At 40.9% G+C, this 25,336-nt stretch overlaps 1 protein-coding gene and 1 pseudogene across 16 annotated transcripts in view; both read right to left on the reverse strand.

Annotated features, from left to right (window-relative positions):
- The window catches only part of LOC140615803 (phospholipid-transporting ATPase IB), a 570,784-nt gene that overhangs the window by 221,861 nt on the left and 323,587 nt on the right, over positions 1–25,336 (reverse strand). For all 16 annotated transcript variants that reach the window (XM_072795750.1, XM_072795748.1, XM_072795745.1 and 13 more), the window contains 2 exons: positions 4,296–4,479; positions 340–450 (listed from right to left, as the gene is read on the reverse strand). In XM_072795750.1, coding sequence (XP_072651851.1) covers positions 340–450; positions 4,296–4,479 — 295 coding nt within the window. The remainder of the gene's footprint in view (positions 1–339; positions 451–4,295; positions 4,480–25,336) is intronic.
- LOC140616676 (U6 spliceosomal RNA) lies at positions 18,385–18,484 on the reverse strand (annotated as a pseudogene).

The raw sequence follows: 25,336 nt of genomic DNA on the forward strand, positions 1-25,336 counted from the left end.
ACCTTTCATTCTAGGACAGAAAAGAATGACTGGGTTGCCTGGAAACATCTCAGTGCCCACAAGAAAGGTACAAACATCAGCTGCCCAGGCTCTGACCTCCCAAGGATGAGCAGGGTGTAAATGACAACATTATACCCGGTCCAAGGACGCAAAGGCTCCCTGAGTGGTTACTTGGCCTGAGGCCTTGATCTGCAAGTGTCTCTCGCTTCGCAGAGGTCATGTGTGTCTGTCCCAGCAGCAGCACCTTTTAATTTTACAGGACAAAATCCTTTCTCGAAATTACCTTAAATATGTGAAGATGCCCTCTTCCCCCTCAAGGAAGAAGTTGGTCTTGCTCACCTCTATAATGTAGAGGACCACATTCTTGTAGAAACAGTACAGTATGCACTTGGTCACCCGATTATAGCTCCAAGCACCGTGGACCAACAGGAGCTTCTCCAAGTAGGAAAACTGAAGGGGAAAAAATGGCAAAGTTCAGGATTGCCCATCATTTAGGAGCCAAAGTCACATAATCTCCTCTGGATACAGATAAGGTCATTGAGGAAACCAGATTCTGCAGATAATTCAAGAAAACCATTCACTTCTGGAAACTAAAGGCAGAGAGAGTCCTTAGGTCCAGGGAGGACAGCTAAAATCTCCTCTTACATCGATGTACTTAATATTTTTCCCAAATGCAAGTGTGAGCTTCTCATTGCTATTCTCACGAATTCTGTTTACACAAATACTTTTTTAGGGCCTTAATTCTTAGGAGAAGGTGGTCGCTTGAACTGCAAGAAAAGAAAAGCACAGTGGCCCCCAGATACTTCTATTCAATCAGCTTTGATGATGACTTCACAAACAAGGGACAGGAACACTTATGCACTAGTACCCCTTTTTAAAACAGGAATGCACATATGTACACGGCCTATTTCCACTGTCAGTCCTCAGGTTAAAAGCAACTGCACATGCACAGAGATGCACAGACACTCAGGCACAAATACACAGCATTACCTGATACACCAATTTTGTTCTCCTTTTTTTGCTTCCAGCTAGTACAGAGTACCTCTTACTAGAGTGCTATGCAGTCAAGGAAAACAAAACAAAAAAACAACAAGCAGCTAACTGATACTAAGTGACAGTGATGGAACAGCTCTTGCAGTTTGAAATAGTGAGCCATATTCAATAAAATCCCTGAATCCTCTTGGGGCTTTCTGTGTCCTACTTCAACAAAGGACCCCACAAAGTGTGAACATGAGCTGGATGGAAGGAAATGAGGGGATTTGGTTGTGGTTCATTCTATGGACGGTGTTGCACTCCGGTATGAAGGCCAATCATGTTTAAATTCATGATTTCTACTCATTGATTAGCCTTGTACCTGCACTGACATCCCCCTGGGTTTCCTTGAACTAAAACATAACTTTCCCAGTTTCAAGTCACAGGACAGTCCTCGGGCTCATTCTCTTAGAAGAGATCATTGGGCCCGATGGAGAACATCCATAAACTTTAGAAATTCTGCTGTTGCAAACTTCCTATTAATTTCTGATTACTTTTGAAATTACATTTATCAGTAGAAAGAAGGACTCTGATTGGAAATGCAATATTTAAAAAATTTCTTTTTTCAAGAGGCAGCCACATAATAATTTTCATTAGCCCTGAAGAAGGGAGCTTGATCTGACATGACATCACGTTTCATGAGTTCTTCCAGATAATGGTAAGGCAGGTCACTCAACTACATAGTCCAAAAGCTGAATGGCCACTTCAACATGGCAGGAGTAGGTGCATATGGAAAAATAAAACTCCCCATAAAAGCTCATTAAGGATTCCAAAGGGGAATGGGGAATCATAAAATAACTGACTAAACAAATAAAAAGGAAGTTTACGTTTGACCCGGACCCCCTGACGTTAGACTTCAGTGGGCACACAGAACATCTGCTGGAGTCATCCAGAATGACTCAACTGTAGCGCTACAATGATTTGTTTTCAGGAAAAAAAAATACATATTACCCTAAATCAAAATGCTATTTTCATGACGTCGTTCAAAAAAACGTTAAGAAGGTAGGGGGCGGGAATGATGGCCTCCTGAGGAGAACAGGCAGCTGGGGTTGCAGGCACAGGGTCATATGGCCCCAGGCACGGGCTGCCCATAGGCAAGGCAGCAGATCAGGGGGCGGCTGGCAGTCCCAGGGCTGCCCTGCTGGATAAAAGCACACGCAGGCAGGAAAGAAGCAGAACCGGAGCTTTGCCTATTTCATCATTTTCCCCAAGGACTGTGAGCTCAATTGTTTTCTTCTGTATATAACCTTCGAGGGCACTTCCTCAACAATCCAATCAAAAGTGTATTCATCCACAGGAAACAAGGCAACAAAAGCACAAGATGTTGACTTCAAGCAGAGACGTTTATCATTTCACTGGGGCAGAGGGACTCAGGAAAGTGGCATCTCTCGCTTCTCACTGAAGTAGGGGAGGCATAGTGTCGGGGAGAAAAGGTGTAAGGCAGGAAGCAATGCTACCTGAAACAGCAGGGCCCCTGCGTAATCATAGGCGGGACCACAGACAGGAGAAACGAAGAACCACAGACACACGCGGCCATTCATCACTCCTTTTGGCAGTGGAGACGATTCCACTGGAGGGGCGAGAAAATCCTTAACTCTAACTCTCTCTTCCCTACATTTCTTTGATGCTTTTAATTTGAAGAGAGCAATTGCTCCAGATTCTACAGCCTATTAGTATGCAGTTTCAATAAAGCAGGTCATGGAATCTCCCTTCCCCAGACATTTTAAAGAAAAAGACAGACAAATATTTGCCTGGAACTCCTAGGAAACCTCTAAAGATCCCTTCCAGCCACATGATGCTATAACTCAAGTATTTAATAATGCTGGGGTGTATAACATCTACAGTTGCTGACAGACTACAGGAAGCATGAGTCCCACAGGCCTCGAAGTGGTTGACTTGGGAAAGTGAATGGGCAGGTGTGTGGGGCTGGTCCCCGAGGTCACGTACAGGTCTGGCGTTCTCTGATCCTGGATGCTCGGAACCGAGGCAGGTCACCTAATGTGAAGGAGCCCCAGCGTTCCCGCCTGTAAAATCAGAATTCCTTCCCCTACCTACTTTATCAATTATCTCGAGGATTTATTTATTTGAAATTAACAGAGAAACAAGATTGATTTCACGTACTTTCCAGAGCCATGAGGATTTTTGTAATTCTTCCCTGTGTTTGCAGAACCATGAGCTGTGAGGGAATTTGAGAGGTGATCTAATGCAGAACCCCCCTCTGGGGAGGCAGAGCCCCAAAGTCGCACAGCACCAGCTTGTAGCCCTGGGGTTGTTGGAAGCTCTTTCACATTTTATACACAGCCCCTGATTTCAGCTTGAAGGGATAAAAAGCCATTGTTACCTGTGCTTATGTGATTAGGGTTAACACATTCTTCAAATGATGAAACACTGGAAGAGCATGATGGGGGGACCCTAGCTAGCCACCAAATGAGCAGGCATTTTATCAACACATACTGCAATCTGTAGACAGGAGGAAATGATTGGTGTCCATTGTGAGGTCTAGATTTTATGGATGATCAAGCAGGCCAAGTGATTTAGATATGTCACCTAAGGTCAGGAGGTTGGCTATTTTCCTTCACTCTTTGGCCACCATTGAGGAGTAGGCAATTCTTTCATCCTCAGGCCATCTGTTCAGTAACTACAAAGCACATCAGGAGCCTCTGCATGCAACATCTGATCCAGAGAGGAGTAGGTTGAACTTGACCCAATAGCAGGACACTGTTTCCTACTGACTGTGGGTTATAGCTACAGAGAAGGTGGCAGTTGTAAGCCCACTGCTTTCCCCTAACCTTAAATGCCTGATGAGAGAATGTTCCAGCACCTTCTTCAAAGAGGACAGATTCTGGGCTGGGGATGGTAGAGAATGGATGTAATGAGCACAGCCACTCTTTAGCATGGGATGGCACCAGGAAAAGCACATGCAGCAGATGTGGGAGTTGAAAGTGAGAGACTATTATTAGCAGGATCAGAGACCTATCTGTCAGGCCTGATGCCCTGCCTGAAGGACAGAAAGCTTGGCCAACTCACAGCCGGCAAAAAAACCCCACAACCACCATGACAACCAGCACCACAGGGCCTTCAAAATGCACAGCATCAAGGCCACAGAGAAATCTGAATACTCTGACGATTGTGTTTACACACAACATCAAAAGGGGTGGCAGAGTTCATAGGGCTGGACTGAAGGTCAAGCATTAATCAGGACTTCATGCCCAATGGACATCTCTGTCAACAGGATAGGACAGCTGGTCAACCACACCTCTGACCTGTGCAATGGCATAATCCGAGTTATTGGTCGCCTGCATGCCTTCATTTCCACTGATTCCTACACCCACATGAGCTGTCTGGATCATCCCAACGTCATTGGCACCGTCTCCAATGGCAAGGGTGATGGCCTTTACCCGCTTCTTAACCACGTCCACTATCTCTGATTTCTGCAGAGGAGACACCCTGTAAGAGAAGAAAGAAATGATAACTCTATGCATCTTTCCAGAGGAAACAGCTGTAATCTACATTTAGATGCATTAAAAGGGCAGTTATTGGACAATTTCCAAATCCAATACATACATTTTATGCTCATGTGCAAAGAAGTTTTCAGAAAACAGTAGCTTGTGGCTTTCAAGTATTTGCCAACTTCACAGATGAAATACCCAAGTCAAAACTAACTTAAAACACAGCCTGTTTGTAATCGCTCTGCCCAGTGGGAACCATTCATGTAAACTCCTCAGGGGCATGTGTGCCCCACCACCCCCCTTAATGATAAAGGAGGGAAGCTGGTTACAGAGGTCTTAGGAAGTGTCTTCCAAATAAATCAAAAAATGAGCAGAGACCTTATTGTTGCTTTGCTGTACATCACACACAACCTAGGGCTGGCAAGGGAATTTTCTGTAAAATCTGCTTTCACAAAAGGGAAAGAAAATTGGCAGGGCTTGAGAAATACAGAAAGAGGACCAGAGGGAGAGAGAAGAAGAAAGCCTTCCCATTCTCCACAGAAATGGAGGCAGCGTCTGAAGGCAGCCAAGGCAGAAGGAATTAAGAATTGGGCCGGAGAGGGTCACAGGGACAGAAAGTCTACCCAAGCTCCACTGTGCAAAAGCACAGTCCAAAAGGGGAAGATAAGATTGCTTTTGCTGAAAAGGGGTTGTTTCTGCAAGGAATCAAAGAATGTGGGTTATTTTTCATAAGTCCTCCAGTCATCTGGAAAGAAGGCCCAATATATCTATGGGGTCTAAAGCACAGTAACATTAATTATTTCTTTTTAAAGATTTTATTTATTTATTTATGAGAGACACACAAAGAAAGGCAGAGACACAGGCAGAGGGAGAAGCAGGCTCCCTGCAGGGAACCCAATGCCGGACTGGATCCCAGGACCCCCTTGGCTCAAGGCAGATGCTCAACCACTGAGCCACCCAGGTGTCCTAGCAATGTTAATTAATTATAATGAAGTGTCTGCTTAGAGTGTAAGATGATAATACAATGACTTGAGAAAACTATTAGTACCTCAGGACTGATTTGTTTTAAATTCTGAACCAGTGAGCTGACAGTCACTTTGGGAAATTTATAGGTAAATTCTTTTTTTTTTTTTTTTTAAAGATTGTATTTATTTATTCATGAGAGGCACAGAGAGAGAGAGAGAGATAGAGACACAGGCAGAGGGAGAAGCAGGCTCCATTCAGGGAGCCCGACGTGGGACTCAATCCCTGGACTCCAGGATCACACCCTGGGCTGAAGGTAGGCGCTAAACCACTGAGCCACCCAGGGATCCCTATAGGTAAATTCTTGAAGAACTAAAACACACTCATGCACATACACATACACCACATGTGTGTACATGTGCACTCTCATAGTAAAAGGCCTGTCCAGGCTTCCCAGAGGTATACTGGCTGCACCCATATAGATACTGTACTTGTAAACTAGAAGAGAGACATTCAAAGACTCAGTACAACTATGACCTCTTATATGACCTCTGACCTTCAAAATACTGGTTTCCAACAAAAAAACTGAAAATTTACCTTAATTTTTACCTATTTAATTTTACCAACCTACAGACGTATCTGTTTGGTGAGATGGCAAACTGAATTTAAAGCACAGGTACCCTGGAAGCCTTTGCTCAAAGAAATAAAAATTAGCAAGTTAGAAAAACAGAATCTACAGGTTGAAAGGCCTTTACGATAGATGTTGAATGATCTATCTCTTTTTATCCTTTTCACAGTGATATTCAATAATGGGAATTTACTGCCTCCTGGGGCAATTGCAACCACTAAAAATTATTATTATTACTTTTTTGTGGTTGATAGACTAAGCATACTTCTAAGTACTAATTCCGTCCTCTGGGTTAGGCTAGAACAAGTATAACTCTTCTTTTCAAACTCTTGGAAAGGCTGAAATAGAAAGATACCTAGGGGCACCTGGTGCATCAGTTGGTTAAGCATCTGCCTTCAGCTCAGGTCATGATCTTAGGGTCCTGGGACAGAGTCCTGCATTGAGCTTTCTGCTCAGCAGGGAGTCTGTTTGTCTCTTTCTTTGCCCCTCCCCACCACTTGTTCTCTTTCTCTCTCTTGCTCTCAAATAAATAAAGAAAATCTTAAAAAGAAAGGAAGGAAGGAAGAAAGACACTTACCACATCCTTCCTCTAAAAATTCAGTGTCTGCTAGCTAAATAGTCCCAGGTCTTTCACCCATGATTTAACAGGCATGCTTCAGAACTTACAAATAACTTCCAAGTATGATCTTCCAGACAGCTACAAGCAGAGCAGAATAGAACAGAATCCCCATCTCCCTGGAACAGATTACTACACCTATTGTAATGTATCCTAACATGAAATCACTGAAAGCTTTACTCTGTCCATCACTGACCTTCCAGGCACCTAAACATACACTGCTGTAGCTCTTCCTTCCACATTTGTACCAGGGCTACTTGTACCAGAGCCAAGGGCTGACCTTGACACTCTGCTCTCATTAAACTTCTGATTGGCAGACACAGCTCTCACAATTCTAATCTGCTACACAAATGTGATTTCCCATTTCATCTCTAAGCTCAACAGAAGCAAAGGCCAAATATGGTGTGGAGAAGACATAACTGAGCATGACCTTCTCCTGTTCCCTCTGCTATTTAAACAGAGGAAATAATTCTGAGTTCTTGTCTTTCCATGAATAAAACTGGAAAAATGAGAACCACCAATCTCATGAGATGGTTGATGTATTTATGTGAAATCATTGTTAACTTGCCAGTATGAGACACATGTTATCTCCTGCCCTACCTGCAAAACTTCGATTACTGGAAAAAAAATTTGGACACATTTGACAATTGCATACCATCTAACCCCTGCATTCCAGCAATCCAGTAAGTACCCTGGGGTGCTGCAAGGGGAAATTATTGATATTCAAGCAAAATACAGCAACATTTCTCAGCTAGGAGTACAACATATTAGCTCAAAGTAGCTCATAGTTTTAATGTTAAATCATACTACATTTCTTTTTTTTTTTTAAGATTTTATTATTTATTCATTAGAGACACAGAAAGACAGGCAGAGGCACAGGCAGACACAGGCAGGCTCCCCGCCGGGAGCATGATATGGGACTTGATCCCAGGACCCCAGGATCATGACCTGAGCCAAAGGCAGATGCTCAATCACTGAGCCACCCAGGTGCCCCTACATTCCTCTTTTTTTTTTTTTAAGATTTATTTATTTATTCATGATAGACATAGAGAGAGAGAGAGAGGCAGAGACACAGGAGGAGGAAGAAGCAGGCTCCATGCCGGGAGCCCGACGCGGGACTCGATCCCGGGACTCCAGGATTGCGCCCTGGGCCAAAGGCAGGCGCTAAACTGCTGAGCCACCCAGGGATTCCCCTACATTTCTTTTTTAAAAGAGATTTAATTAATTAATTTATTTGAGAAAGAGAGTGAGCAGAGGGAGGGGCAGAGAGAAAGAGAATCTCAAGCAGACTCCCTGCTGAACATGGAGCCTGGAAAAAGGGCTCGATCTCATGACCATGAGATCATGACCTGAGCTGAAACGAAGAGTCAGACGCTTAACTGATTGTGCCACCCAGGCACCCAACTACATTCCTTTTTATGACACATCTTTGTGACACTGAGTTTTCACGGCTGCTATGATAAAAAGCAAATAACTTGTGAAAAATCATCGTGGAATAGGAAATGAGGGATGCAGCATTCATGCTTACTCCAAGGTTTGAGAAGGTGTGCAAAGCTCAACAGGTGCACATACCATAGCACTGGCAAGTTATAATGGCTATTTAAGGATGAAAGAAAGTATTATTTCTTTCCAGCTACGTGCATTATTGTTTCAAATGTCTGCTAAGTTGTTAGGACATAAATAATTCTTAAATTGTTTGACCTCCCCTTCCTAACAGAAACTATTCCATATTATTTCTTGGCCTGGGGGCTTTGCAAAGGAATTACTGAGACACTGGGGTACTGTGAATGCTGAGGATCTGGGAACCTCTGCGTTGATCACTTCTCTCCCTGGTTACATTGCTCAGTCTTCAGGTACAATCATTCATGTGCTGAAGTAGAACTTCACCACCATTTAATCTTGAACTCTTATTCTGCGTCCACTGACATATCACAGGGCATAGTAGACTGACACTTAAATAGCACTGGGTAGCCTGTGGCTGTGACTTCTTGAGATCCCACATGCCACCTCAGTAATTGAGGAAGCTGGTCTCTGTATCAGGTGGCCTGAGGTGATGTAGAGCAACAGGAGGTCTACAGGGCAAGAGGGGAGTCCACAGGACAGAAAGTTCAACCATGGGAACATGGTGCTATGGGAGGTTGGAAGAGCTGTGGTGGTAGAATGGAGAAGCTGCTGAACAAATCCATGGTTTTCTCTGAGGTTAAAGATGTTGCTATTTTGTCAAGGGGTTTAGCAATAAGCTAAACCAACAAGCAAGTAGCAAGTCAAATATGCTCAATACATCTACCACTCTGGGCTTTGAATCTCTGGCAAATCGAGTCATGGTTCTGATGGCTTGCTGCAGCAAAATCTCTGAAAGTCCAACAGCTGCCTTTTCCCAAAAAGCAAGACTAAAGAGAGAACCTGACTGGGGTATATAAACTGAGTCATATCCTAGCATTTTAGAAGCATGAAATTCTCATCAAGGATTTATTATGCCCTCGGCTGTGATGCCTTGAGAAAATATAATTCTAGCACACACGAGGGGTTCAAAAACAGATGTCCAACAGCTAATTTCTACAGAACTGAATAGGCATCATTACGCTTCAACCATACATAGTATTTTAGTATGCCAAGTTGCCATGAAGCACAAACCAGCTCTTTTTTAATCTTAATTTGTAACCTGGAATCACATGCCACACTTAAATATTCCCAGCATATAATACATTCACCCTATAAAATAAGAATTCCAGACCACATCTGAGTTAAGCTAGGCACTTGGGACAGTTCTATAACCTGTTTTAGTGCTTTATGAATAAAAACACAAAATCAAAGATCTCTAATCAACTGGAGAGATATTCTACCTACTTTTTTGGCTTACAATAGATTCTAACACAAAAAAATAAGTTTTCCTCTTGAGACTTGAAAAAATTCAGAGTCCTGGAGAATCTAATTTTATGGGATAAGTGTACCTGAAATTTTTTAAAGATTTACTTGTTTATTCGAGAGAGAAAGAAAGAGACACCAAGCATGGAGGATGGGGGAGCTGAGGGAAAGACAGAGAGAATCTTAAGTAGGCTCCACAATGAGAGCAGAGCACCACGTGGGGCTTGATCTCACAACCCCGAGATCATGACCTGAGCTGAAACCAAGAATTGGACACTTAACTGACTGAGCTACTCAGGAACCCCTGTGTTCCTGAAATTTTAAAACTTATTTTCTAAAATTATTTCAAGTATAATGCTGAAGTAGGACCTTTGGTAACTACTCTTCTAGAATTAACGATCATGCATTAATTTATCTGATCTACAAAAGCCCTAGTCTCAGAATAAGTTTCTAAATTCTAATTTGCAATATCATGTGAGCAAACTTAAGTAAATCCCTTCCCGTCTCAGAGCTCTCATTTGTCAAAGAGGGGTAGACTTCTATTACTGATTTGTAGACTAAACTCAGTTCAGTCAAGGGAGTCATAAGAAACTCCACCCAGGGCTATCCAAGAGAACTTCAACTAGAGCCACAACACTTACTCATTAACCAGATTCACTAAATACTTCTACTAATTGGACTCTCAAACTTCTCTATTCCATATAGAAAGTCTTTATGACAGAAAAGGAAGTATGAAGACCATTCGCCTAAATCAGTAAGTCTCGAATTTTAAGTGAGCAGAGAACTTGTAAAAATATAGCTTCTGATTCAGAAGTGCACATTTAACAATGCTGCTTGCCTATGGACAACGCTGAAGTAGTCAACATTGACTTGGACAAGATCACAAGATCTCTCTTGTTCAAATGTTTTAATTAGCTAGGCTTACATTTATTATAGCACAAGGTACATGCAAAATTTTCATAAAGCGACATCAAACAATTAGCAGGAACACTGAATCTCATCCCCTTCTTTCAAGCTTTGTATATACAGGTTATTTTTTGCTTTTAACTCCCATCTAGGAAGTACAAAATAAGGTTGGAATTTCACTTAAAATAATCTTCCAGGGGTGGCTGGGTGGCTCAGTTGGTTAAGTGTCTGCCTCCAGCTCAGGTCATGATCCCAGAGTCCTGGGATCCAGTGACAGGGTGGGCTCTCTGCTTAGCAGGGAGTCTGCTTCTCCCTCTCCCTCTGCCTGTTGCTCCCCCTGCTTGTGCACTGTATGTGTGTGTGTGTGTGTGTGTGTGTGTGTGTGTCTGCGTGTGTCAGATGAATACAATCCTTAAAAAAATAAAATAAGGGGCAGCCCCAGTGGTGCAGCGGTTTAGCACCGCCTTCAGTCCGGGGTGTGATCCTGGAGACCTGGGATCGAGTCCCATGTCGGGCTTCCAGCATGGAGCCTGCTTCTACCTCTGCCTGTGTCTCTGTCTCTCTCTCGCTCTCTCTGTGTCTCTCATGAATAAATAAAATCTTTTAAAAAATAAAAATAAAAATAAAATAAAATAAAATAAAATAAAATAAAATAAAAGTCTTCCAATCTAAGTGTTCCACATAAGAGGGTGAAAGTACTAACCAAAATATGGTCTACAGGATTTTGTAAGTTTATTTATTTATTAATATTTTTTATTTTTTTAATGATACAGAAACCAATACCTATGATTTAATTTATGAAAAATTTCCATTTTCCCATTAACTTAAAGAAAGCATCCTTATGAAAGAGATTCTTTCATTAAAAAATTAAAATATACTTTTTCATAGCAGTAAATAATCCTAGATGTTTCAAAGATTGCAACATCTTAAAAAATCTTAGTTTATAGATATATGAACACCTAATATAGAGGTATAAAATCTAAAAACAATTAAACTTCCTACATATTTGTTTAATAAGTGCTTCTGTAACTGACCAACACCTACTCCGACCCTATGTTCTTTCCTTAGACGCATTTAGTGCATTGATGCAGGGCCAGTTGTCCAGGCCTCCTGGATAGTTTGCCCTTCAGGAACATTCAATCCCTGTGCTCTGACCCAAAATATGTGACTCTCAAATTTAATCTCATGTCTCAGTCTCACTGAATCTTACCATAGGCCTTAGCTCCAAAAGCAGATCATGTTGGCAGCTTGGGACAGTCCCTAGAGCAGAGTGGCAGATGCGAGGTTGCAGGGGAGAGGGGGTGGCAGAAGGGTGTGTCTGGGCAAACCCAATAGGTACCTGAGGCTAGCTAATCCACAGGCACAAAGAAGTGAAATTTAAACTCACTCACTCAGTGGTTCTCAAGTAGACTCAAGGGCTCCTTCATAAAAATGTACACATAGCAAGGAGCTATCTTATATGTGAAGAAGCCATAAAAGATAGTGTCTCAATGCCTCACAAAGATGTAACTGAAGATGTGGTTCAGGTTTTATTTTAAAAATTCAGTTCCTGACCAAGAGGCGGCCTCATTGGGTTGTGGCTGGAGCAGAACACCTTCTCAAAAACAGACTGAGTGCTTACTGAGAAAAAAATCACCCATGAGATAAATGGGTTTGAGAGGGTAGCACCATACACCTAGTTGCTAAATGAGCAACATATAGACTCTCAGGGATGAGCGTCTCTGGCTTTGGTTGCTTCAGCAGTGAAGGGTTCTATCCCACCCCAGCTTTTCCTACAAAATTTCAGATGTTGTGGAGGCTCTCCTGTGGAAGGATTTCTTTCCATCCTTGAAAAGTTTAAACCACATTTGTTGGTAATATAAAAGTTGAGGTTTCCTACAAAATGCTTCATGACTGATGTTACCATTCTTTCCACTACCTTATTAAAAAAAGCTGCCTCATAAAAGAGCAGACAGATGACAGACCATAAGCAGGAATATCATGGACACCAACGTTTCAGGAATTGATCCCAGAATTATTTAGCAGGTACATCTCTTTCAAGAAACTCAATGTGTCCAGTGTGATGATTATACCCACTATGGGGGATGTGCTTGTTTCCCTCCCCATCTACATCCCCTCCTTTCCCAACTGGTTTAGCATGCTAAACCTAAATGCTAAACCAGTCAATTTATATGGCAAATGTTCAATAAATGGTGACTAACTCCCAAAGTCATGATTCTAAGACTAATTATATCTCTAATGATAATTAGGAAGAATAGGAAAAAATATAATTCTACTTAAAAATACATTAACTTTGGGACACCTGGGTGGCCCAGCAGTTGAGTGTCTGCTTTAGGCCCAGGACGTGATCCCGGGGACCTGGATGGAGTCCCGCACTGGGCTCCCTAAGGGGAGTCTGCTTCTCCCTCTGCCTGTCTCTCTCTCTGTCTTTCTCTCTCTGTGTGTCTCTCCTGAATAAATAAACAAAATCTTAAAAAAAAAAAAAAAACATTAACTTTCATATAAAAGGGAACAATGCTATTGGTGTGTAATTCTGAGAGATCTCTTCAGTTCACAGATGGAAACAATGAAAGCAATATAAAAACAATATGCGCCTCTGTGAGATCTAAAGTTATCATCCATGGAAAGGAGTTAGAAACAGCCCACTATTCCCGTGGTCTGGGGATGGACACTGCAAACTTCCTAACCAAATATGCCAGTGGTCTTGATTCTGTTTTCTAATATCCTTAAAAACATTATAGGCTTATTATAGGCTTTTTGTGACAGCTCTTAATGACATGTAGCAGGCAACAATCCTTGGCTTCATATAGGGCTCTCTTGGGAAGGGCTACTACATAAGCCTGGACTTTTTTCCCCCTGCCTCTTTCGATCCTAATGCTTTGACTACAATAAGCCAACAGCCCCTGAATATCGTCTTGCATAAGTACTTTGAGAGCTTAACACATACTGGCTTACCAAGTCTTTTCAAATGGACTCAGGGATGTCCGGCGATGCAAATCATCCAAACAAAGTCTTTATATTTAAGCACCTCACCACATATTTGCTTCTTGCACAGGCAACTCAGTCTAAAATTATCTTCTATCACAATCTTGAATACCTATATACCTTTGTACTATTAATAACTTTTCAACATAGTGCCTAGGAGAATAGGCATTTAACTCGCTGGCTGAGTAAAATGATGGACTTATATCTCATTATTGGTGATAGAAATCTGCATGAAATAACTATGAACTCTGATACGATCCAACCATCCTAGAGAAATACAGGCCAATATGCCACAAGATCTGCTGAGTAACTGAAGAGCCCAGATGTACTGAAGGTTGAATACATGTTGCTGGCACAATGTCACAAGTCTGACTGTGCCAGGTGAGGTGACAAATAGGTAGCTGTGTCATCATCTTGCTTTATATCTTGGTGGTGTAATTCCACAGTCATTTTAGAATTTAACATGTATATTTGGGCATCTATTAAATTCAAATTGCAGAAAGCTTAAAATTTCCATAGCGTCCTAAAAGTATAAAGATTATTTTCAATATGGTATAAGAATTCACTTAAAAAAATACTAAGGTTAAATGTTTCCACACTCCAGAAGAGACCTCAACTTTCAGAAACAAGAGATGAGCTCTCCTTCACACTCTATCACAAAGGGGGAGGAAAAAGGAGGGGTAGCCAGACAGGCTGGGAGTGGGATAGAATGTGAGAGCTCCTTAAAAGTATGATTTATATAAAATTACCACTATACCAATATATTAACAATTACTAGTAATAATTTCCTTGTTGTTTAAAAGGTTTGCTTGACTCCTACAGTATTTAACAATACTATAATCTTAAGGGGTCACTAATTATCTGTGTTACACACACTCATACACACACAGATTGCACAAAATATGGTCTTGATTTTCCTATCTTTTAGTATCGAGCCTTGAAAAACAACCTTGCCAATGTCTTACTCAAAGTATTCCACACTTTCATGTTGGATGCATTACCCAGAGTTTAAATATGAATGATTTTATGATTAGATATTCTAGTCACCTGAAGTCACCTTTATATGGCCCCTAAATCTTGATTTCAAAATCTAGAAAACATCTCAACAAACAAGAATTTTCAAGGGGGTAAAACCCTAATGACGGATTTGAAGATGAGGCAATATATTTATCACTGATCTTAATTACTATTTGACTGCTGACTGCCTCCACTGTCCTGTGAGCATTCTCTTCTATCCAACCTAGGAGGTAGAGATCAACCATCATACTGTTGTGAGCTGTGAGGGAACTTGATATTCTTTATTCACTGAACAAAAACCTTATAACCTGATCCTGCCTGCGCTTTGGCCATAAATGCTGCCCGCGCAGCTGAGGCTTTCAGAGTGGCTCTCTGAGAAAGGGAGGACACCCTGTCTGCCCAAGATCAGTTTACTCCACAACTAGAAAGGGCTCACTTTGAAATAAGTATCCCCTGCTTGGGGGTTCAGAATTTATGCATCTGTACTTGTGTCCATGACAATTTTATTGCATGTCCAGGAAACAGAACAATTAAAGTGGCGCTCAGACAGGAGTCTAGCTTCTGAAAATCTAACATCTCCACTAAATGATATAGAATATATTAAGATCAGGGCAACCGCATTTGATGTAAAAATTTAATAGGTCGTATGTTGTGAATTACATACGGGTTTATATTCACTGAAGTCAACTGGCTATAGTCGGTTTCTTCCTGTACTAGGCTGAAAAGAAGGGCCCAGACTAGGAAGGCTGGGATTTAAATAAAAGATATTAGATCCTTCTGTTCCCAGGCTGAAACAGGGATTAGAATAACACATTTAAATACCTTAATGTTTTTAGCACAAAAAGCATTAATTCGATACTCTGCTTCCTTGAAATGCTTTATTAAAGCCCCCAACAACTCTCTCAGGAGTGTCTGCCTTCCTTGGAGTTAACATACATTTATTGTTCTCCACTGCAAATTTCACTAGTATTTCAAAACAGCGTGCCTGGCCTCTGCTGTGGGGATGGTGGGAATAGGAAATAGAACAAGATGAAACCTGAGAAGGCTTTGAGTTTTGACATTTCAGAGCAAGCTTATGGCTCCTTCAGGACCAAGCATCATGAGCTCATGCACCACTGAAAGTAAATGACGACCAAGATGCTTAATAGAATGATTTTAATTAGACCTGCCCTTCACCTGTCACAAAGGTCATCTGGTTACCAATCCAATAAATAAGCAAAATTGTAACTACCTGTACTCCAGAAAAAGTGGGGCAGCCTGTCTGCCTCTTGACTTTTACCCCAGGCCTAATCCAAGCAACCAAGAACCTTAAAAGCCACAGGGATGGCAGTGACAAACACCATGTGCCCCACTCTCTCAAACTGGAAAATCTGAGAGTGGAATTTGTTGAGTGGAAATGCAGAGAAGTTAGACAAAGCTCCTTCTTCTAAGAATCATATATTCCTACTCAAACCTAGAGCCTGTACTTAATAAGCTGCTAATTCTTGATCTCAAGAGCAGGAAATGAGAATGCTTTTCTGGGGGTACATTTGTCCAAACCCATAGAATATACACCAAGAGTGAACTCTAATATAAACTATGGACTCTGGGTGATAAGGATATGTCAATGTAGGTTCGCTGATTGTAACAAATGTACCACTGTACGGGGGGATGTTGATAGTGGGGGAAGCTCTGTGCATGTTGTAAAAATCTCTGTACCTTCCACTCAGTTTTGCTGTGAACCTAAAACTGTTCTAAAAAATAAAGTCTATTGGGGGTGGGGGAAGCATCAGCATTCTACCATTGCCACAGAAGAACACGCAAATGACTCCTACTGGTTCTATACATCAGCTATAGATGTATATATTTTCCAGAAGTCCTGGAAAGTGACAGAGAAATATCTACAGACATCAGGTGGATGGGATAGTGGGGCCTGGGTGAGGAAGGGGTGAGTATAGGCACAGTGACCAATCACATGAAGGTCTATGTTAGGAGAGAACACAAGCCCCAAGACACTCTACCCACAGGAGAAATTAATGATAACAGCTAAGTATAGGAGTAGTCAACTTAATCTATTGCAAGCTTAATTTGTAACTTGCTCTTCTAATTGATTAAGACTACCATAGTAACACTTCTTTGGATAAAGTCTGGTCTGAAATGTGGTTGGCTGTGTATTTCTGTCTCCATAATTAGGCTATTAGCTACCTGGCTTTAGGGATTTCTATTACTCATCTTTAAAACCTATAGCATCAAATATGGTAGGTAACAAACAAATGTCTGTTGAATTACCAATTTTTCAATGATTGTTTTGGACTTCAAACATAGCTCTCCTTGTCTTCCTTCTTAATTTTAATTGTTTGTATTTCATGTTCAAGAATATACTTATCATACTAAATGAATAATGATCATCTTTCAGTTTTGATCAAAGAAAAAGAAAGGTTAAAGTATTTGTTCATTACAATGCCTGTTCAGAGAAGCCCAAATCTCAACCTTCAAGTTCACCTGGTAGCTACACTTTTCAGAGTCAATTAGTACACTAACTACCACCTTTACCATGTTACCACCTCCTATAAGCAACAGCCACCACCTAAAAATCAAGTTTGCCGGGGATCCCTGGGTGGCGCAGAGGTTTGGCGCCTGCCTTTGGCCCAGGGCGCGATCCTGGAGACCCGGGATCGAATCCCACATCGGGCTCCCGGTGTATGGAGCCTGCTTCTCCCTCTGCCTGTGCCTCTGCCTCTCTCTCTCTCCCTCTCTCTCTATCATAAATAAAAAAAATAAAAATCAAGTTTGCCAATTATGTGGTTTGGTAGGTGGGGTCAGTGCTACTAACACCTGCCCCATTCACCTTGAATGGCACGCAGTGGTCAAGAGAGCAAGGTCACACTGCTGTCAGGGCAGAGAGCCCAATCCTGAGCTTGTAGAGGAGCTCAAGACCAGAGCTAGCTACACACATGCCTGCTTGGATTAGATCTACAATCAGAGGGGAGTTTAGAATGAAGAAAGTTCCAGCCAAGAAACCGGAGAAGTCAAGGGGACATTTCAGGAACACTTTTAGCAGGGGTTCCCAGCTTTATGCAGAAGGCATAAAAGTCTAGAAATGCAATGCAGAAGGTGAGAAATACTTAAATCTTGCAATTATACCCACACTCAAGTTGAGAATAGGAGTCATCAACAAACTGAGCCTCAACTAAGGGAATATGATAGGAAAGGCTAAAGCAGTGTCATAGCAGACAAAGTTAGGGTGAATATCCTCTTTTCCTTTTATTTCTCACACACGAATGCATAGTACATCATTAAATTGCATTGGTATATACTATAGAAAGAATCTAAAGTAGCGATACCCTTGGTGTCATAATTTTTTAAACAATATAACAAAATGACCTATCACCCACTTAGAGTAACCCAGTTTCCAAGGCAAAGTGACAAAGGCATGCCAGGCCTTCCTTTGGGCTCCAGGGACATACTGGTGATAAAAGTATGCACTGTGCCCAATAAAGCTTGCTTCCCGCCCCCCAATCATACAGCCCACACCCAGATTCTGTGGCCTGTGGTCCAAGGTGATACTAACCTACACGTGGGGAAAGCTTTTATGATCCTGTGGGTTGCTAAGAAAATTCTACCCTTCTTAAAATAATAGTTCTCATCTTCCCCTTCCCTGAGTTAGTTCTATTTCAGGTTTTCAGTGTGCTCCAAGTTTGAGCTGTGGAGAAGGGAGGACATAATTCAGGTGATGACCACTTGTGATCAGAGGAACAATGACCACGTGTGATCAGAGGGATGGTGGAGAATGCTCGAATTCCTCAAGTGAGAGGAACCCACAGATAGGGCAGAACTGGCATCCTTGCCTCTGCTCACCCTCCCTGGTTCTGTTTTCTCTCCTCTGTGACCAACAATGAAGATTTCTAATGTTTCTTAAGCTCTAAATATACTGCTTTTTCTTTTTTTAAATGGAATGCCTCACAAATTTATGTATCATCCTTATGCAGGGACCATGCTAATCTCTGTATTTTTCCAATTTTAGTCTATGTGCTGCCAAAGCAAGCATTAAAACCTATACTTTCTGGGATGCCTGGGGGGCTCAGCAGTTGAGTGTCTGCCTTTGGCTCAGGTCGTGATCCTGGGATCCAGAATCAAGTCCTGCATCGGCTCCCTGTGGAGAGGGAAACCCTCTGCCTGTGTTTCTCATGAATAAATAAATAAATCTTAAAAAAAAAAAAAACCTATACTTTTAGGCTGAAAGCAAAAATATTTTCTTTTTTATTATTATTATTAATAAAAATAAAATAGTAAATATAATATATAATAAAATAATATATATAATAAATAATATATAAAATAAAATAATAAATATAATAAATAATAATAACAACAATAATAATAATAAAGGAGCAGCAGCAACAAGTGCTGATTTAACACACATTACCTATTCATCAGTAACCGAGGTAAGCACCCTTCATGCACTAGCTAATTTAATTCTCACTTTGAGAAATCAGTGGTGTCATCCTGACCAACTCAAGGGCAAGAAAACTAGGCTCAAAGAGGTTGACACAGTGTGCCCAAGGTCAAAGAACCCAACAAGTGGCCAAGACAGTGCCTAACCGCAGCTCTCTCACCCAGGGTCTCTCTGCTCAGCCACTCTGCTACTGTACAAACATCACTAGAGAAGCTCACAGAGTTCTGCTGAGGCACTGGGCCAGGCCAGGCTGGGGAACACAGCACAGGCAAGGGATCATCTACACCCAGCACTCAAGAGCCCCACAAAGTTACCTGAAGGATCAGGTTCTTGCTTTTAGCTTGAAGGTCTTGCCACTCCCACATGCCTCACATGATAGTCATGAAGACCAAATAAATGCTGAAGGTGAGGAAGCATTTTGAAAGATGGGGAAAAAAAAAAAAACCCCATCTTAGCTTCTACCTGACTCTTGGCTAAATGCCAACCAGCCTTCATCACCTCTCCCATTGAGGACACCATCCAGGCTTCATGCCTGTGCTGGCTAGTAAGGTCCTCCCCTAAGTTACTGGCTTCAGAGTCTCCCAGGATTTCTGGATGGAGGTGGGATGAGAAACAGCAGAGAAGAACATTTTGGCTCATATGTCCCTATTTGAATTTACCACCAACTCCCTTAAAGTCCTGTATCAGATTGTTTTCACATATAATTTTACATAATTTCTTTATATCCAAAACTGTTAAATTGCATACTGATTCACACTAATATTCATACATACTGAATATGAATGTGTGTAAACAAAATGAGACTGTGAGTTCTTGCAGGGTAAGATTACGTCTTCAGTTTTTACTTGTCCATACATCCAACAAAGTGCTCAGTGCACAATGGCTACTGCTAAGTTTACCTCCACGGATCACATTGCAGAAATAATAGAAGCAGTTCTGCTAGATGCTGGGAGGGAAATGGAGCACACAGGGGCTTAGAGCAGCAAGCAAATGGGACCAGAGAACAATGGTCAACACATCATTCTCAGAAGCTTTGTCCCTAGGTAAAGTTGGGAGTTAAACTGGGGAAAGCCTACCTCTGAAGATGGAGTTGTAAAAATATTAGAGGGTTTTTTTGAATAATTAGAACTGTGTAATTAGCTTAGTCTGCCCTCATACCGAAAAATCATGTCAGCTGTTTATCAGAACATGTTACAAACACCACCACCACAAGCATGATCCCCCCTAAAACAGTACCAAACATGGAAGTATGATTCTCATTCATGGGCTAGAAACAGTTTTTCCTCTTCCCCTTGTCTCTCGAAGTGAAACAAAACAGAAAACCCAATAGGGATAAAATTAATAAAATGGAAGTCTATAATCCATTTTACTCTTCCCAAAGAAAAGGTATAGAAATTGATAGAAGACAAATTTCAAACAAGCCTACCCATGTAAAATAACACCAATGAATAAGTCAAAAACAGAACTAGCCCTTCCAACAGATGACCATTTTCAGTCAGCATCACATCACAGATGATCTGTTGTTATAGTAAAAAAATAAAATCTAAAAAGCACTTTATCTCTCAAATGATAATATTACAAAATAATTAAATTAAAATTTGAACTTGTTTATATTTCATCTGCACAAAATTTAAAGCTATGATTTCTCTGCCTACTTTTTGACATCAGCCAATTCTTTGAGACATTCACTTACCTAGGGCTTTATGTGAGCTCCAAACCTCTAGGTAAAGTTCTTTTAAAATTGTACATATTAATTTTTACTCAAAGAAAAGTATTTCTCAACATTATTGAAAAGATAGTTTTGGCTGATTTTTTGTTGTTGTTGTTGTTTTGGCTGATTTTTAAGAAGCTAGCTGTAAGCCCATTCAATCAGATTAGTAAAAGCTAAAAAAAAAAAAAAAAAAAAAAATCACATAGAGTTTTTTCCATTTGAAATGTTTAAAGTTGAAACTTTCCTAAGAAGCAAATAGAAGGCCACTGCTCCCTGAAAAGATAATGGTCTGATGGGTCTGGGCAGTGAGCATGGCAATGAGCATGTTCTGTTTGACTTATTCTCTGATAATCTGAGCAGTAGTAAAGCGATAAGAGGTCAGGGCCAGTTAGTTTAATAAGCCACCAATACTCTTTGTCAGCTTTCTTTGTATATTCTGGAACTCTTTATTGGCAGGTAATGAAGTCCAGGTCATTAATAGAACAAAGAAAAATATATTAAATAATCCAGCCACATAGACTGCAGCATACTAGTTAACCAATATAAATGCATTGGCAATTAAATTAGATTTGTAACACTAGCCTAATGCTTTTTAGGTGCTACAGTGATAAACTGGAGGCTCTCAATCTTGATGGAGTCAAATGGTATCGGCAGTATGTCTAATGGTTCTTGGAGTAAGTCATATACACGTGATGCTGACTGCAAGGGAAGCAATTTCTTTTTTCAAGTCCTTGAGTGACTGAAGGAGAGAAAAGTATGCACGAAGGCTGGCTTAATACACTTTAATGGTAATTAAAAAATAGCCATTCCCTATTTCTTCTAGATGCTATGTTAACTAAGGAAACAGACTTTTCTTTAACTTTGAGAGCTAAGTGTTGATGCAGGTGGTTCTTTTCTGTTCTTTTCTCTTTTCTTTTCTTTTCTTTTCTCTTCCTTCCTTTTCCCTTCCCTTCCCTTCCCTTCCCTTCCCTTCCCTTCCCTTCCCTTCTCCTTCTCCTTCTCCTCTCCTTCTCTTCTCACCCAGCTACCAAGCACAGTGGCAAAGGAGACCCTTCACACAGTCAGGGAGATGCTTCACTCCAGAATGTTACTGTGTGAGTCTTGCAGGGCTGCCGGTTCTTGTGACAGCATGTCTCTGAGACAGAAGCTGGGAAACATCATCACAGAGGCCATCCCTCCTCCACGCAGAGGATAATTTTTCCTCTGTGATCCCCCCACGAAGGTCAGCACACCACATTCGTTGATTTGCAACATACCCCAATGTTCACCTCAAGACCTGGCACATGGCTGGCACTCAGACAATATTTGTGGAAACTCTTTCCTCATTAGAATGAGTCTCCAAATTTATAGCTAACACAGTGCTCTAAAAGGCAGAGCACTGTATTCATTAAGGATAAGAGGAAGTGTCTGGCTCATATTCATATGAATCAGTACTGAGCTGGGTGGCTGAATAAGCTAAAAATGGTTTTCTACATGTGGATGGGTGGAGCCAAAGACAGTCAAGGGGCCATGCCCCTGGGTGTCATCACTCAGTCTGCAAGTCCCAATGTGCATCATCCACGTCTGTTTATGATGCCACTTCCCAGATTTACCTGCTTTGTTGCTCACACAGTGTTCTTACACATGCTGTGACTGGTACTGTGTGCTCCCATAAGAGCACTAAGACCTATTTATGCACCACTCCAACCAGCTGCACATTACATGAAGACAGCTGGAACCTAAGCAAGCAGCCAATGACACAGTGAAAGGTGGTGAGTCAGAAAAACAAAACAAAACAAAAACCATAGATATCTTTCTCTGAGCTAGTTCGAAGAGAATGGAAGGAGATGGTGGGTCAACCAGACAAAAGAGCATTCAGGAGAAAGGAACAGCTTGAACAGAGTTTGTCAAAAACTAAATATACCAAAAAACAAAACAAAACAACAACAACAAAAAAAAACCAACAACAACTAAATACACCAAATATACACATCTTGATGTGTGAGTAAATGAGCACCCTAATCTACTATGCACATATATATGACTATATATAACTTCTGAATAGGCAATTTAACAGAGAGAATTTATGCTAAGAAAGTAAGCAGATCCGCAGATGAACTGCCAGACCTAAGGCAGCCCCAAGAGCACCATCCATAAGTACAATGCCTCTAAGAATGCCATAGATCTAAAATATGTCCCCATGGACCATGGACGCATATCCACTGTATACTGCTGAACGAAGACAGCAAGCTGAGAGATTGCACGTACAGTGGTGTCCATGTGGGACACGCACTAAATAGACGTGGGCATGCAGAGATAAAAGTGCAGGAGAAAATGATTCAAAGTAGTTTTCTCTGACAAGAACGGATTTAGAATTAGTCTTTCATTTTTATTCTGTTTCACATTGAAAATAGGTACTGCTATTATACCGAGAAAGCAAATAAATTCTTAAAAACAAAAGCTGATTAAATACCCTTTGAGACCTTACGTTGCTACTACATTACTCCACCAGACTGCCAATATAATCCCAAAAGGACTTCTATGGTTCTCCAGGGTAACTGTTTCAAAAAAGAAATTCTATATATATGAGGAGGAGCCCTTTTTACACATCAATAATTATTTTAAAAGTAAACTTAGATGTCACTGATCAGAAACGAAAGAGACAATATCACAGTTACCTTAAGTAATTCATTCTTTTCAGTAATGATCAGAACTGTCTTAATTTCCTTTTCATTATTAAAGAAAATCTGAAGAAATACCATGGGTTTGTTGGTCTCCACTCCTGTCCACACTGTAGCCTTGCCCTACTCATAAGGCCACTCTTCCTACTGCACTTTCTTGAATTCCTCAGGGTCCTCCCTTCAGGAACAAGCCTAAGCTTAGTAGATACCATTCCAGAGGCTTCCTGATCACACTTTAGGAGGTTATGGGTATATGTCCATTATTTTTACCGTGGTGATGGTTTCATGGGTGTTTGCATTTGTCCAAACATCAAATTGTATACATTAAGTATGTGCCATTTTAGAATATGCATCATACCTCAACAAAGCTGCTAAAAACACTTAATAGTAATGGACTCTGAGGGGAGCACTATGTCCATATCTAGAATTGTCTGTTTTCCTGTGTATGCCTAAACTTTATTTTCTGGTTTTCTGAGCCTCTTCCACATTTGGGCTGCAAAGTAAACTAATAATTCAAACACATAATTTCCCCTTTATTTCTCCAAACTCATTTCTTTAAAAAAGAGGTTTCCTGAGCACCCTGTGCCTAACGAGGCTCCTTTCCAGACTCTGCCTTTCTGACAATGCCCATGCCCCATCCCCTAACCATTCATGGTCCTACAGCCCTGCCTTTCCTCCTGACAAATACTCCTCCAAAACTCTTTATCTCTCCCCTCCGCTAACTTCTACTCCATTTTGAAGACTGGCTTCAAAGTCACTTTCTTCTTGGGAGAGGTCTCTCCTAACCCCACCAACTAACTTAGCCAGTCTCCCCTATGTTCTGGAGCCCCCTGGTTAATCCCTTAAGCAGCACACTCACCTCATCATCCTGAAATGACCATTTATGTGTCAAGGGACTAATTCCTGGAAACCAAAGACTATCTTCTTGTGTATTCTTGGTGCCTAGTACAATGCACAGCACAAATAGTCCCAATGATAATAACAGTGTCAACATCTAATGGAAACAAAAACCCAACGACACTTTTCTGTTGATAAGAACTGCTCTTAGAACCTCTTAGTTGGCATTATAAGTTCATTGTCCTCTAATGACAAACAATGGTTCTCCTTCATGTATTTCAGATTTCAAACTTCATAGAAACTTTGGCATAGGACCAAACTGGCTTTCCCCATTTTGATTTCCATATTTCCATATATTGAGATGGAAATGCCTGTGGTGTGCATGTGCAGTAATGTTGGTAGGGGTGGCTCTTTGCGAATGCTAAAAACATTATAATAAAGAGGAGAAAAAAACATTTTGAAAATGCTACAACCCAAACCAGCATAGCTGCTAATACAAACAGGCCCCTTCCCAAATGTAAGCGGGTCACAAGTAATGGCTCACCTCAAAGCAGCCGCAATGCGACTGTTTACTCTCCATTTGGGTCTTAAAAGCATTTTCGTTGATGAACAGGCCCTAAAGCAGAAACATCTAAACCCATGCTAATGCCCAGCAGAGCAGTAACTTCTTTTGATTAATTTACCAGTACTGAAAGCACAAGAAAGAGATCAAACCACGTTCTGTACTAAACAATTAAACAAGCAGACGATGCCTCCAGGATGGTGTATGTCACGATGAAAGCTCGTTGGGGTCGAATGAAAAAGCAACAAATATCTTACATTGATTAATGCTTATAGGATTTTTTCCCCTTAAATGTCATAACATTTCATTCAATGATCAAACTGAAGAGTTTATATAACATTTAAGACAGAAAAAAAGTTCCAAAAGCTTAAGAAAATTTAGTTGTGTAGTGAGGAGAAAAATCAGGTCAGTCCTTAAGAACCCTCAACACAGTTTGGTGGAACTCTGACCAGTCTGTTGAAAAATCTTCCACATGGAATATAGCACAGGGAAAAATCTTAACAACTCCTTTCATCGAAAAATACCTTCTCTGAGATTTGCTTAATTATTTAGCCCATTCACAATGTTCAATAATATCTATACAGACTGTTTTGAAAACAGAGTCAAAATATAATATGAATGTATCTTTACTTGATTTTTTTAACTGGAATTTAAAACTTGACTCTCAAAT

The sequence above is a fragment of the Canis lupus genome, chromosome 24, assembly GCF_048164855.1.
Source record: "Canis lupus baileyi chromosome 24, mCanLup2.hap1, whole genome shotgun sequence".
Lineage (NCBI taxonomy): Eukaryota > Metazoa > Chordata > Mammalia > Carnivora > Canidae > Canis > Canis lupus.